At 28.2% G+C, this 11,175-nt stretch overlaps 7 protein-coding genes across 13 annotated transcripts; 3 read left to right on the top strand and 4 right to left on the bottom strand.

Moving 5' to 3' along the window:
• Nucleotides 1-14: 14 nt before the first annotated feature.
• LOC117212396 (proline-rich protein PRCC) lies at nucleotides 15-2,097 on the bottom strand. Its single transcript, XM_033457207.1, has 4 exons — nucleotides 1,721-2,097; nucleotides 1,224-1,647; nucleotides 1,098-1,154; nucleotides 15-1,030 (listed from the first exon to the last, which is right to left on the bottom strand). Exons 2-4 carry the CDS (start codon nucleotides 1,632-1,634, stop codon nucleotides 116-118), a joined length of 1,383 nt encoding a protein of 460 aa, XP_033313098.1. The 5' UTR covers nucleotides 1,635-1,647; nucleotides 1,721-2,097; the 3' UTR covers nucleotides 15-115.
• A 450-nt stretch (nucleotides 2,098-2,547) lies between these two features.
• LOC117212413 (39S ribosomal protein L34, mitochondrial) lies at nucleotides 2,548-3,024 on the top strand. The gene is made up of 2 exons (XM_033457240.1): nucleotides 2,548-2,691; nucleotides 2,772-3,024. Exons 1-2 carry the CDS (start codon nucleotides 2,651-2,653, stop codon nucleotides 2,971-2,973), a joined length of 243 nt encoding a protein of 80 aa, XP_033313131.1. The 5' UTR covers nucleotides 2,548-2,650; the 3' UTR covers nucleotides 2,974-3,024.
• A 59-nt stretch (nucleotides 3,025-3,083) lies between these two features.
• Nucleotides 3,084-4,555, bottom strand: LOC117212401 (mitochondrial RNA pseudouridine synthase rpusd4-like). 3 transcript variants are annotated; one of them, XM_033457219.1, is made up of 4 exons: nucleotides 4,161-4,555; nucleotides 3,923-4,100; nucleotides 3,658-3,847; nucleotides 3,084-3,598 (listed from the first exon to the last, which is right to left on the bottom strand). In XM_033457219.1, the coding sequence occupies exons 1-4, from the start codon at nucleotides 4,333-4,335 to the stop codon at nucleotides 3,101-3,103; spliced, it is 1,041 nt and encodes a 346-aa protein (XP_033313110.1). In that variant the 5' UTR covers nucleotides 4,336-4,555; the 3' UTR covers nucleotides 3,084-3,100. The 3 variants fall into 3 exon arrangements, with proteins under 3 accessions (XP_033313110.1, XP_033313111.1, XP_033313109.1); XM_033457220.1 differs by having other exon boundaries at nucleotides 3,923-4,315; nucleotides 4,405-4,555; XM_033457218.1 differs by having other exon boundaries at nucleotides 3,923-4,555.
• Nucleotides 4,556-4,651: 96 nt separating this feature from the next.
• On the top strand, nucleotides 4,652-6,606 carry LOC117212398 (26S proteasome regulatory subunit 10B). The gene is made up of 7 exons (XM_033457215.1): nucleotides 4,652-4,811; nucleotides 4,979-5,058; nucleotides 5,130-5,169; nucleotides 5,255-5,391; nucleotides 5,463-5,835; nucleotides 5,918-6,181; nucleotides 6,259-6,606. The coding sequence occupies exons 1-7, from the start codon at nucleotides 4,715-4,717 to the stop codon at nucleotides 6,447-6,449; spliced, it is 1,182 nt and encodes a 393-aa protein (XP_033313106.1). The 5' UTR covers nucleotides 4,652-4,714; the 3' UTR covers nucleotides 6,450-6,606.
• LOC117212400 (tRNA (guanine-N(7)-)-methyltransferase non-catalytic subunit wdr4) lies at nucleotides 6,577-8,082 on the bottom strand. The gene has a single exon (XM_033457217.1). It carries the CDS (start codon nucleotides 7,841-7,843, stop codon nucleotides 6,680-6,682), a length of 1,164 nt encoding a protein of 387 aa, XP_033313108.1. The 5' UTR covers nucleotides 7,844-8,082; the 3' UTR covers nucleotides 6,577-6,679.
• LOC117212405 (alkaline ceramidase) lies at nucleotides 7,725-9,917 on the top strand. 4 transcript variants are annotated; one of them, XM_033457230.1, is made up of 5 exons: nucleotides 7,725-7,743; nucleotides 8,810-8,922; nucleotides 9,024-9,180; nucleotides 9,253-9,490; nucleotides 9,569-9,917. In XM_033457230.1, the coding sequence occupies exons 2-5, from the start codon at nucleotides 8,830-8,832 to the stop codon at nucleotides 9,888-9,890; spliced, it is 810 nt and encodes a 269-aa protein (XP_033313121.1). In that variant the 5' UTR covers nucleotides 7,725-7,743; nucleotides 8,810-8,829; the 3' UTR covers nucleotides 9,891-9,917. The 4 variants fall into 4 exon arrangements, with proteins under 4 accessions (XP_033313121.1, XP_033313118.1, XP_033313120.1 ...); XM_033457227.1 differs by lacking the exon at nucleotides 7,725-7,743 and adding an exon at nucleotides 8,065-8,137; XM_033457229.1 differs by lacking the exon at nucleotides 7,725-7,743 and adding an exon at nucleotides 8,273-8,640 and having other exon boundaries at nucleotides 9,569-9,908.
• Nucleotides 9,918-10,271: 354 nt separating this feature from the next.
• On the bottom strand, nucleotides 10,272-11,152 carry LOC117212411 (6-pyruvoyl tetrahydrobiopterin synthase). 2 transcript variants are annotated; one of them, XM_033457237.1, is made up of 3 exons: nucleotides 10,810-11,152; nucleotides 10,668-10,759; nucleotides 10,272-10,613 (listed from the first exon to the last, which is right to left on the bottom strand). In XM_033457237.1, the coding sequence occupies exons 1-3, from the start codon at nucleotides 10,881-10,883 to the stop codon at nucleotides 10,330-10,332; spliced, it is 450 nt and encodes a 149-aa protein (XP_033313128.1). In that variant the 5' UTR covers nucleotides 10,884-11,152; the 3' UTR covers nucleotides 10,272-10,329. The 2 variants fall into 2 exon arrangements, with proteins under 2 accessions (XP_033313128.1, XP_033313129.1); XM_033457238.1 differs by having other exon boundaries at nucleotides 10,668-10,747; nucleotides 10,810-11,147.
• Between the last annotated feature and the right edge of the window lie 23 nt (nucleotides 11,153-11,175).

The raw sequence follows: 11,175 nt of genomic DNA, 5'->3' as shown, positions 1-11,175 counted from the left end.
GATAGGTGTAACAGTATTGTTAATCAATATCTTACTTTATAACTTTTTCACTTTTATACAATAACAAAGAAAAAATGTTGTATGTACAAACATATCTAATAGAAGTCTTCTATATTTAAAAACCATATTTTGATTGTGTTTGTTTTCTGGTTAACCTATTTTGTGCCCATTGATTCTTCAATTCCATTTCCATTGCCTTAGCTTGATGTGCTAAGTATGTTATTTGGTGTTTCTTTTTAGACTGAGAACTTACTCCCCCACCTTGCATAGATATTGGTCTTTGTACAGGCTCTTCTGTTAATGCTTTTACTAACCATTCCCTTTCATCAGGTTTAATATCTTCTCCATTTATTTCTATAATATTTATTTCTTCAATTTCTTTAGATTTTCGTTTCACTCCTCTTTTCCCACAGAGGTACTCAATAGCCTTATCATCAAAAGCCACATTACCTTCTGAATCTACATTATATTCTTGTTCAGGCAGTGGTAATTTTGGACCTATTTCTGTCTTATTTTTTAATAGTATTTCTTCTCTTGGTAAATTCATGACGTTACTCACTAATGTCTTTTGAGATTCATTAATACTCATTTCTGTTACAACTATATCAGAATTACCAGTGGACCAATTAGGTAAATTGTTATCTTCTTTAGGATTATTTTTAAATTCTAGATCAAAGTTATTTAATTCTACATTAACATTCAAGGAATCTGGTAAAGTGGAAGATGAAACAGTATTAGCTGTTGTTAGTGCAAAGAAATCTGTAACAGAATTACTATCACTGCCTATGGTTGTGTCATCTTCATCGTCAGAATTTGAATCATAAGTTATACTTATGGAACTTTTTGTTGTAATAGGTTTTATGAGTTTTCTGCTATTTGAATCTTTTATATATGTATCTTTGCTAGGTTGAACTGTAATTTGACTAGATTCTTTAACAACTTTATTAATAACACTGGGTACTAAATTATTAGTACTTTTGACTTCAGTTCCTTTAGGTGGTGGCAACAATACTAAAAGTTTACTACCCTTCTGAAATTATACATGAATTTTAATTTCATTCATTACAAATTATTTCTTATACATACATAATACTTACACTTGATGATTCAACTTTATTGGATTTGAATTCATTTTCCTTTGCAACATCTTTAAACTGCAATTAAAACAATGTATCGATTCACAAGAAATAAGAGAAGTACATAGAGATAAAATTTTATCTTACTTCAGATAAAGACGGCACTGTTATTTTAACTGGAACTCGATTCCTTTTTATTGGTCTCTCAGATTTAAATTCAATTTCCTTTTTCGGTGGTATATCATCTTCTTCTGTGACATCCTTTGCTTCAGTAATCATACTTTTGGGTTTAGGTAACTTATCAAAGTGTATTTTTTCTAATGATGCGCTTGTCTTAGGTATTTCTATGTTAATACTATTTTCACCACCTTTTTCTGCAAATATACTGTGTTCTGAAGTAGGTAAATATAACTTGTGATTTGTGTGTAAAACTGTAACCTCTGGAGTAACTCTATTTTCGATTTCGGTATTGCAATTACTTCTTTCATCGTCTGAACTTTCATCGCTACTTCCATATGCAACGAGACTCATTTTCACGTGAAAAGAATTATCGTTCATATAAATAAAATCACTGCTTGATGCAACATATACGTTAGAATTAGAACCTCAGAAAAATATTAATGACTGTATAATTATACACATACATATACAATGTATGAGAAGGTATGAGATAAATTTATTTAATGTATAGCCAGAGATGAACTCTGGTATAGCCTGAAAATTTCTCTATTATTTTTGTTGCTTTCAACGTTATTGATTCAGCTAAGAATAAACAATAAACTTTTAACGTTATAACCACTAGTGAGATACAATTCACGATCATATAATTATATAATGTAATCGTTTATGCGATCGTAGTCATAATCTATACAACAAGCCGAAGCAGTAAACATAAACAAAATGTGATTGCTGCGACTGCAACTATTGGCTGCCGACTATACTCCATCCAATGAGAGAGTCAGTAAAGATAAACAAAACGTGATTGTTGCGGTTGCTGCTATTGTCTACTGCTAGTTAAACTTGCGTGTATATACATTCTATATACATATATATGATACAAATGGATGCAATCTTCTTTGTTTGTTTGTGCCATCGTGTAATTCCGCAGCCACTTCTCGTCTCTGTATTCGCATATCTAAGCAAAAGTCACCTAGTGGTAGAATTCGCAACTGCTGAAAATTATACCATAAAGCAGGTTCCTCTCTGGTTATATACCACGGTTATACTAAAAACGTTAAAAATTATCTAAAAATTTAGATTTTTAATTCAGTTGTTAAATTGATTCCTTTGTCACTTTAGCTTTACAAATAAATTACATGTTACATTGTTTGTATTGTAACATGTTGTAAATTACAATTACATGCTACATTATGAAAAATCATAAACATGATGTATTAATTTGAAACACGATCATGTGAACCGATTCGTATTTGCCTCCATAGCAAATGACCTTAGCACATACAACTTTCAGGTGCAAAGACAACGCTCTCTGGTAGGACTTGGGTGTCCGAATAATACCTAATTTGTGGTTATAATAAGTTAAAGTATAAAATTACTTTTAAAAATTTTACAATATGATAGGCACTTTATTCTCCAGTGCATGTCAAACATTTCCGTATGATGTTATTCAGTATATTTGATCGAAATAATATGTAAGTAAATCGGTGTGCTTTTCTTAGTTATACTGTTTTACAGGCGGCTTGCATCGTTGAGTTCAATAATAACCAATCCATGGGGTCTTATATTGAGTAGAACTAGAATGAGGTATCATTTTCCCCGTCCTAATGAGCGTCGTCGTATTAAACGACATGGATGGGATACAAGGATGTCAACTTTAAGTGGACGGAAAATTCTTATGAGAAGAATATTGAAAGGCAAATACGTACTTAGTCATTAAATATTGTACTTTGAGTCATTACTAAATAATTATATTGTTTTCTTAAATAAATATATTAGAATACTATATATAAGGTTAAGAAATATGATTTTACAAAATAAAAAAACTCATATTTAAATCATGGTATTTATAATGCTGTTTGTGATTTATAAGACATTATTGGCATTAAATATTTAAAATCAAGCTGTTTACATGTCCAATCAAAAGGCGGCATTAAAGGAGCTTCAATTGTTAAAGTTTCTCCAAAAAATTGTGGTAGAACTACTGACTTTAAGTGAATGTGAGCAGGAATAATTTCTTGTTGATTATGCCTTACATTTAACAATCGCAGAAGTCTTATATCCAATTTTGGTAATCCAGGACTACTAAGAAATGGGTCAACTCTTACATAAGTATTCCCTATTTTCTGAATCCGAGATGCATAAATATTATCTCCTAGAATTGGAGCATACAGATATGTAGTAGCAAACACTCTAAGAGCATTTTTACTATGAGTAGATGATTTTAATTCAATTAAAGAACACAAATTAAGTGTAGAGTTGGATAACACCTCGTATTGTGTTTTTAACAGTTTTATCTTGCGATACTTTTCTTCATTATGAGACCATGATGACGTAAGAATTATCTGAAATTTTTTTTATGGTAATATATAATTTCTTTTCAAACAGTATTTGATAAACTTACCTTTCTGTGTTTAAATTCAGGATTTGAAATTACTTTCATTCCCAAACGGGTCTGACCTTTCAATTGTTTTGGTATACCGACTGTAATTATCCAATAAGTGTTTGTTTGAAAGTGAGAACGAGCACATGCAAGTTCTATAGCATGATGAACACGCTCATCTGCTGCTAATAATGTAATACCACTCATATACCTAATTTCAAGAGTAATTGTGAATGTAAATAAGAAACACACTATTAACAATTATCAATAAATGATTTGTAGTTACATTTCAGGGCATCTAACTATAGTTAAATTTAAATAATTCAATTGTTTAGCTATATAAGGTAAAGCATCATTTAATGTATAATCTACACCATTGGGTAGATTATTTCGTATATGTATTGTGCTTGTGTTAGGAGACTTGCGTCTTATTCCGTATGGTTTATTCAATACTACTAATCCATCTATAAAATCAAAATTAAAATTTGAAACCTGAAGATATAAGTTTATGTTAAGTGTATTACCTTTATTATAAACTATATTGTTTAAAAGATCATCCGAAAATTGTCTAAATGATTTCCAGGGATGAATATGTTTATAAGGATGATTTTCCATATAATTTCTTTTCAATATTTTTCTACATGATGTAGCTGTATATGCACATTTGAGTGCATAAGATCTAGTTATTAAAGTTAGCATTCTAATTTCATTGACTCCAATACAATCTTTTTTCTGATTTCATCAAAAAACTATCAAGATACAAGATACCTTAAAAAACATAGGTTAAGTCACAGCTGAGTCGATGTAGTTAAGTAATAACTCAGTAAATAAGTTGTGTATGTATACATAGTAACATTTGCAATAAAAGAGGATTCACAATATAAAAGCAGTAAATAATTAATTTAAATCCAGCTTTAATTAGTACTATTGAATATAAAAAGGATATTTCGGATAAAATCTTATTAAATTCTGAAATTAATATTTCAAAATAACTATATGCACATAACACAGGCCTTACAGCTTACACGGTGTTCATAGAAACATTGCCTGAGACAGTTAGACAGCAAATTAAGTAAAGATGGCAACCACCGTGGATTCGGTTAGGGAAAAAGCCCTTCAAGATTATCGAAAAAAGCTTATAGAACATAAAGAAGTGGAGTCACGTTTGAAGGAAAGTAAGTTAAATCTATTAGATATATTGATTTTGCTTGTTATACTTCTATACAAAATTTGGAATACTTAACCTTAATCTTACATACATGGATTATTATTATTATTAAAAAACCTATTTATATTTATGTACATGATTTAATAAACTTTTACCATATTTTTATCTTTTTAGTGAGAGAGCATCTCAAAGATTTAACAAAACAGTATGATAAATCTGAAAGTGATTTGAAAGCATTACAAAGTGTTGGTCAGGTATGTTATAAATCTTATTTTTAATGATTCTTAGTATTTTCTATTATAAATGTAATGTATTTACACTTTAGATCGTCGGAGAAGTATTGAAACAACTTACAGAAGAAAAGTGTAAGTTTAAGTAAAGTTTCTGAGTAAAATAAAAAGGTGTCCTTATATATAATATATATATAAACACATAGGTTTTTATTTATAGTTATAGTAAAAGCAACAAATGGTCCACGTTATGTTGTTGGATGTAGGCGCCAACTTGATAAAAATAAATTGAAATCTGGAACAAGAGTAGCCCTTGACATGACTACTCTTACTATAATGCGTTATTTGCCCCGTGAGGTAAAATTTATTTTGCCATAAATCAATGTTACATATTTCAGTAAACTTTAAATGTTTATTTATATATTTAGGTTGACCCATTAGTTTATAATATGTCACATGAAGATCCTGGAGATGTTACATATAGTGCAATTGGTGGTTTAAGTGAACAAATACGTGAACTGAGAGAAGTTATAGAATTACCATTACTAAATCCTGAGTTATTTCAAAGAGTTGGTATCACCCCTCCAAAAGGATGTCTCTTGTATGGCCCACCAGGAACTGGAAAAACATTATTGGCTAGAGCAGTTGCTAGTCAGTTAGATGCAAATTTTTTGAAAGTTGTGTCAAGTGCTATTGTTGATAAATATATTGGTGAATCAGCAAGGTTAATTAGAGAAATGTTCAATTATGCACGAGATCATCAACCTTGTATTATATTTATGGATGAGATTGATGCAATTGGTATAAATATTATTGTTCGTAAGAAAAAAAGGAAGGAGGAGAGTAAAAAATAAAATGTCTTTAATTGTCTATTCTTATGCAGGTGGACGCAGATTTTCGGAAGGTACAAGTGCCGACCGAGAAATTCAAAGAACTTTGATGGAATTGTTGAATCAAATGGATGGTTTTGATTCTTTAGGTCAAGTTAAAATGATAATGGCTACAAATAGACCAGACACTTTAGATCCAGCTTTGTTACGACCGGGTAGATTAGACAGAAAAATCGAAATTCCACTACCCAATGAACAAGCACGTTTAGAAATTTTGAAAATTCATGCTGGTCCTATATCTAAGCATGGAGAAATTGGTAATTTTTATCTTTACTTCAACAAAATTTCTTTTTTCGTTTTATAGACGCTCCTAATCATTTTAAATTTATTTCAGATTATGAAGCAGTAGTTAAGCTTTCAGATGGATTTAATGGTGCTGACTTAAGAAATGTTTGCACTGAAGCAGGATTATTCGCAATAAGATTAGAAAGGGAATATGTAATACAAGAAGATTTTATGAAAGCAGTAAGGAAAGTCTCAGATAATAAGAAGCTTGAGTCAAAATTAGATTACAAGCCTGTTTAATTTATATACATATAATGATTACATGAAATTTCAAATTCAATTCATTTACTAAATACTGTGTGGATTAATAAACTTATCTTACTTTATTGTAATACTATTTGTATTTTATAATGAAAATATGTATGAAATTTCTATTAAACATTTTATTTCAATCTAATGTTATTTTTTATAATTATATTTTTTTCTATATAAAAATCATTCATATCTGCTATAATGTTACATGCAATTGATTATGCATCAATTGAATTTGTAAGACGCGTTTTTTTCCGTTGTAAATATTCTTGCACATTATCATATTTTCTTTTATACAGGATTGAAAATAAATTTTGTTGAGTAAAATCTTTTTTTAGTGTTTTCCAATAATTATTTAAGTTATTTATTTTATAATCTGCTCCATCAGTAAGTATAAAATTGTTATTTTTAAATTCATATATTTTAAATCCAAGTTCATTTAATATCCATAGATTATTTTTGTACAGATAACATTCTATTGGTTCGCTGTCTGCAATTATAGACTGCACATATACTACTTCAAAGTTTGATTTTGATGTGCTATTAATTATGTATACTAATAATAACGTATTATTATAAAAGCTCATTATAGCTAAAGATGAAGTTGTATTAAGTGCCAAAAGCTTTAAATGTTTAACAGGTAAAACATCAACAAACTCTTCTAAGTTACAATTATGAAGTTGTTCATTAAACTTTTCAATATCACTTTTAGATATTTTATTATGAAAATTAATACATAATAATTCTTTTCCAATCTTGTAGTCCCATAATATAAACATTCCATCTCCTCCACAAGATATTAAAACATTTTTGTCATGAGGTAATTCCAAAATGTTTGTTACAAATTTTGTATGTCCTAAACAATAGGATACAATATTATATGAATTTGGGAACATAGACACTCTAATTTTTTCATCTCTATCTGTTGTAATAATGTACTTTCCATCTTCCGTAATTAATACGTCAAGTAACATTGATAAATGTCCTAAAAGTAGGACCCCATTGTCAGACTGCTTATTAGAAAATAGGTAAGCATCTCCTGTTTTATCAGCAACAACTATGTCGTTGTTTGGAGTAAATTGCACTTTGCTGGCAGCTCTAGGAAGTATTTTATTTAACACAAGATTCTGACTTTTTCTTTCATACAAACATAGTTGCTTACGATTTGTATAGACAAAGAAATATTTTCCATCATATGAGAACATTACGTTGGTAATCGTGTGAGAAGTTTCTTTGTTTACGTTGTTATGCAAATCAACTTTTTTATCACTTTGCAATTTAGGTAAAGAAATAGTTGTTTCTGTACCATTTTCAATATTATACATTACAATTTGTTCATTATTACATATAATAATGTCTGATTCGTATATACAAAAACTCATTATTGAAAAATGAAATTTTTATGAGCAAAAAATACAATAATTTTATTTAGAACACTATTTTTACGTTTATTATTATGTTGTTCATATATTCGAAAAGAATAAACTTGTATATATTTTACTAAGTTATACAATTTTAATAAATTAAATCCTTTTTTCGATTATATATCACATATATTAACTGTTAAAATTGTCAACATTCACTGCACATGAATAGTTCCGCGTGGATTGCATGTTGAATGTGTGATATAAACTATACATATAAACTATATTATGTCCATCGAGACGTGAGACAAGGTAGTAGATTATACAGTAGTAGAATAGTATCAACTGGTACCAACTTTTACAAAAGAAATTATAGATGTATGAAAATCCAGAAACATAAATACAGAATCAAATTCCTTGAAAAAATTATTTAGTATTAAACATTTTTAACCGTTTCTAATATCGCGAAAAAGCTGTGAAGATCTCTTTCGTTAGATCAATATCTTTAAAAGATTTATCTATTAATGTGTATCATCAATTAAGTACATGTATGTATTTCTAACCGTTGCATTCTTAAGCAGCTTAAAGCGTAAGCGTAAATATCATTGTCTTCAACTTTTGACAAACACACAAACATGTATGTGACATAATGTTGATTAATCGCGCGAAAAATACATATATATATATTTGTTAATCATCTTTTGTTTGCAATTTGTCTGCAAATTGCAATAGATATGTGTCATGCTTTGCATATATAATAGAAATCCTCAATGCATATAAAAGTGATACGAAATGACAATATGTGTTATTAAAAGGTATGAGAGACATAAAAAATCCATAAACATTTCTCTTTGACTTGCATATTCTTCATAAACTTAAAATAGTTTAGTGACTCATTTCTGTATTATTACAATTATACATTTTTTATACAGATTATAGATTACAAATGTTACATTTATACTTTTTTATATTGATAAAAATCAGGTAAAAATATATATTTCGATATGTGGAAACCGTTTGAAGCTGGTAGTTCACCAATTGATTGGTGTGAACGCAATTATAGTATTTCTTCTAGTATTGCGGAATTTATGAATACGGTTTGTATGTACAATGATATAAACAAAATTCTTTTTTCTTTTTAAAATTATAGAACTTATAAATTCCTAAAATATTAAACTAAAAATATTTTTATTCACAGCTAAGTAATGTAGTATTTTTGTTACTTCCACCTGTTCTAATGCATCTCTTTAGAGATTATGGTCGATTCGTAAATCCTGGAATTCATATAATTTGGTTCTTACTGATGATAGTAGGTCTTAGTAGTGCATATTTTCATGCTACATTATCCCTTATAGGTAAGTAGTAATATATCATAGATTTATAGAACATAAATAAAAACATAAAAATTACTTGTTTTTTTGTCATAGGACAATTGCTAGATGAATTAGCAATTTTATGGGTATATATGGCTGGTTTTTGTATGTTTCTTCCACGAAGGTATTTTCCAAATATTTTACATAATGATAGAAAACTTCTTGCCATATGTGCAACTTTACCAACTCTAATTGCAACTGGCTTGTCATTTATACATCCCGCAATAAATGCATTTGCTTTAATGAGTCTTGGTATACCTGCATTTGGATTTATGATCATTGAATTAAAAAGGTAAAATTCTTAATTAACATCTATATAAGATTTTATGTTGTAATCTCTAATTATATCATCATGCATGCTTTTCTTAAGGACAAAATCAATGAGGGTTTATAGATTGGGTTTACGATGTGGTGCTGTATGGTTATTAGCAGTTGCTTGTTGGCTGAATGATCGTTTATTTTGTGATACTTGGCTGAACCTGAATTTCCCTTATTTACATGCACTTTGGCATTTATTTATTTTTATTGCAAGTTACACAGCAGCTGTACTTTTTGCATATTTCTCTGTAAAAGAGGAAAAGCCACAGCAATCACCAGTACTAAAGTATTGGCCAAAGAATGATTTTGAACTTGGTATACCATATGTAACTATTAGAAGTTATGTTAAACTTGATATAAATACAAATATATAATTATCAACATCAATATTATGAAGGCTGTTTTGTATTTAAAAATAATTAGTAATTTAAAACGCAATATACTATTTACTTTACTTATTTAAAGAATTTAACTTTGTACTAGCGTTTTTACAAAGAAAAAATATACACATTTTATATTTATCTATCTTAATTCGAAGATAGATTTATTCATTTTTTAAATTTGTGATATTAATCTAGTTATTACTTATTGTACAAATATATGTGATTAATAAATTAGTAAGGTCTGTAAAAATGCAATATTAAGATAGTGTACAAGATATTTATTCTCTTGAAGTGTGAATTAATATTGTAATATATTGTAATTGTAATTGTATTGTGTAAGAAAAGAGAAATAAAGGTAACATCGAGTTAGTGTTTTTCTTTTTATAACCTTGTTATTTAAATTAACATATGTTTAGACCAATTTAACATTTTATTTTTGTTCTCCTCTGTAAATAACAATATTTTTGTCAGTTTCGTAGATCTTGACTTCATATAAAAGATCTGAGTTAGGCATAATCCTTTTTAGTTCATTAAATATATATATAGCTACATTTTCAGTAGTAGAAACAGTATTTTTAAAATAAGGTACATCTTTATCCAAATTCTTATGATCCAGTTGATCCATTAACACTTTTTTCATAAATAATTTTAAATCTGATATATTCATGACCATACCTGTTACAGGATCTACAGGTCCACATACAGTCACTTCCACTAAAATAAAATATAATGAGAAATTGTGAACATTAATATAGCAATAATAGTTACCTGTATAATTATGACCATGTCCCCAATAGTTATTACATTTTCCATATATATTTTTGTTTTCTTCCTCAGTTAAGTTTTCACTGAAAAATATTCTTGTTTATCAAATAGAAAAATTTTATGTACAAAAATAATCATATAATACTTGTGTAAACGGTGACAGCTGGATATTACTTCTTTTCTCGTTAAATACGCGATTGGACGTTCCATCATGTACATGTTTCACTAAAAAGTATGGAATGTGATTTCATAAAGCATTAAATGCAGGAAAAGAATTATTGTGCAAGGAACAGCATAATTATAAAAAAGATTGTTCAAGGATAATGAGAATTTTTTTGATTACGAGAGCATTTCTTATAAAACATATTATTTTTTGTAAATATTTACAATACTATATCATTTAGTCCTTTATTTTTATTTACTTATTATTTAACCAGAATTCAAATATACGAAGAATTTTTGAACAGAAACGTTTTATTTGTTAAAGTAAATGATAAAAATAGATAACAAC

The sequence above is a fragment of the Bombus bifarius genome, unplaced genomic scaffold (assembly GCF_011952205.1).
Source record: "Bombus bifarius isolate JDL3187 unplaced genomic scaffold, Bbif_JDL3187 scf7180000008296, whole genome shotgun sequence".
Classification (NCBI taxonomy): Eukaryota; Metazoa; Arthropoda; class Insecta; order Hymenoptera; family Apidae; genus Bombus; species Bombus bifarius.
This window is presented reverse-complemented; position numbering and strand designations above follow the sequence as displayed.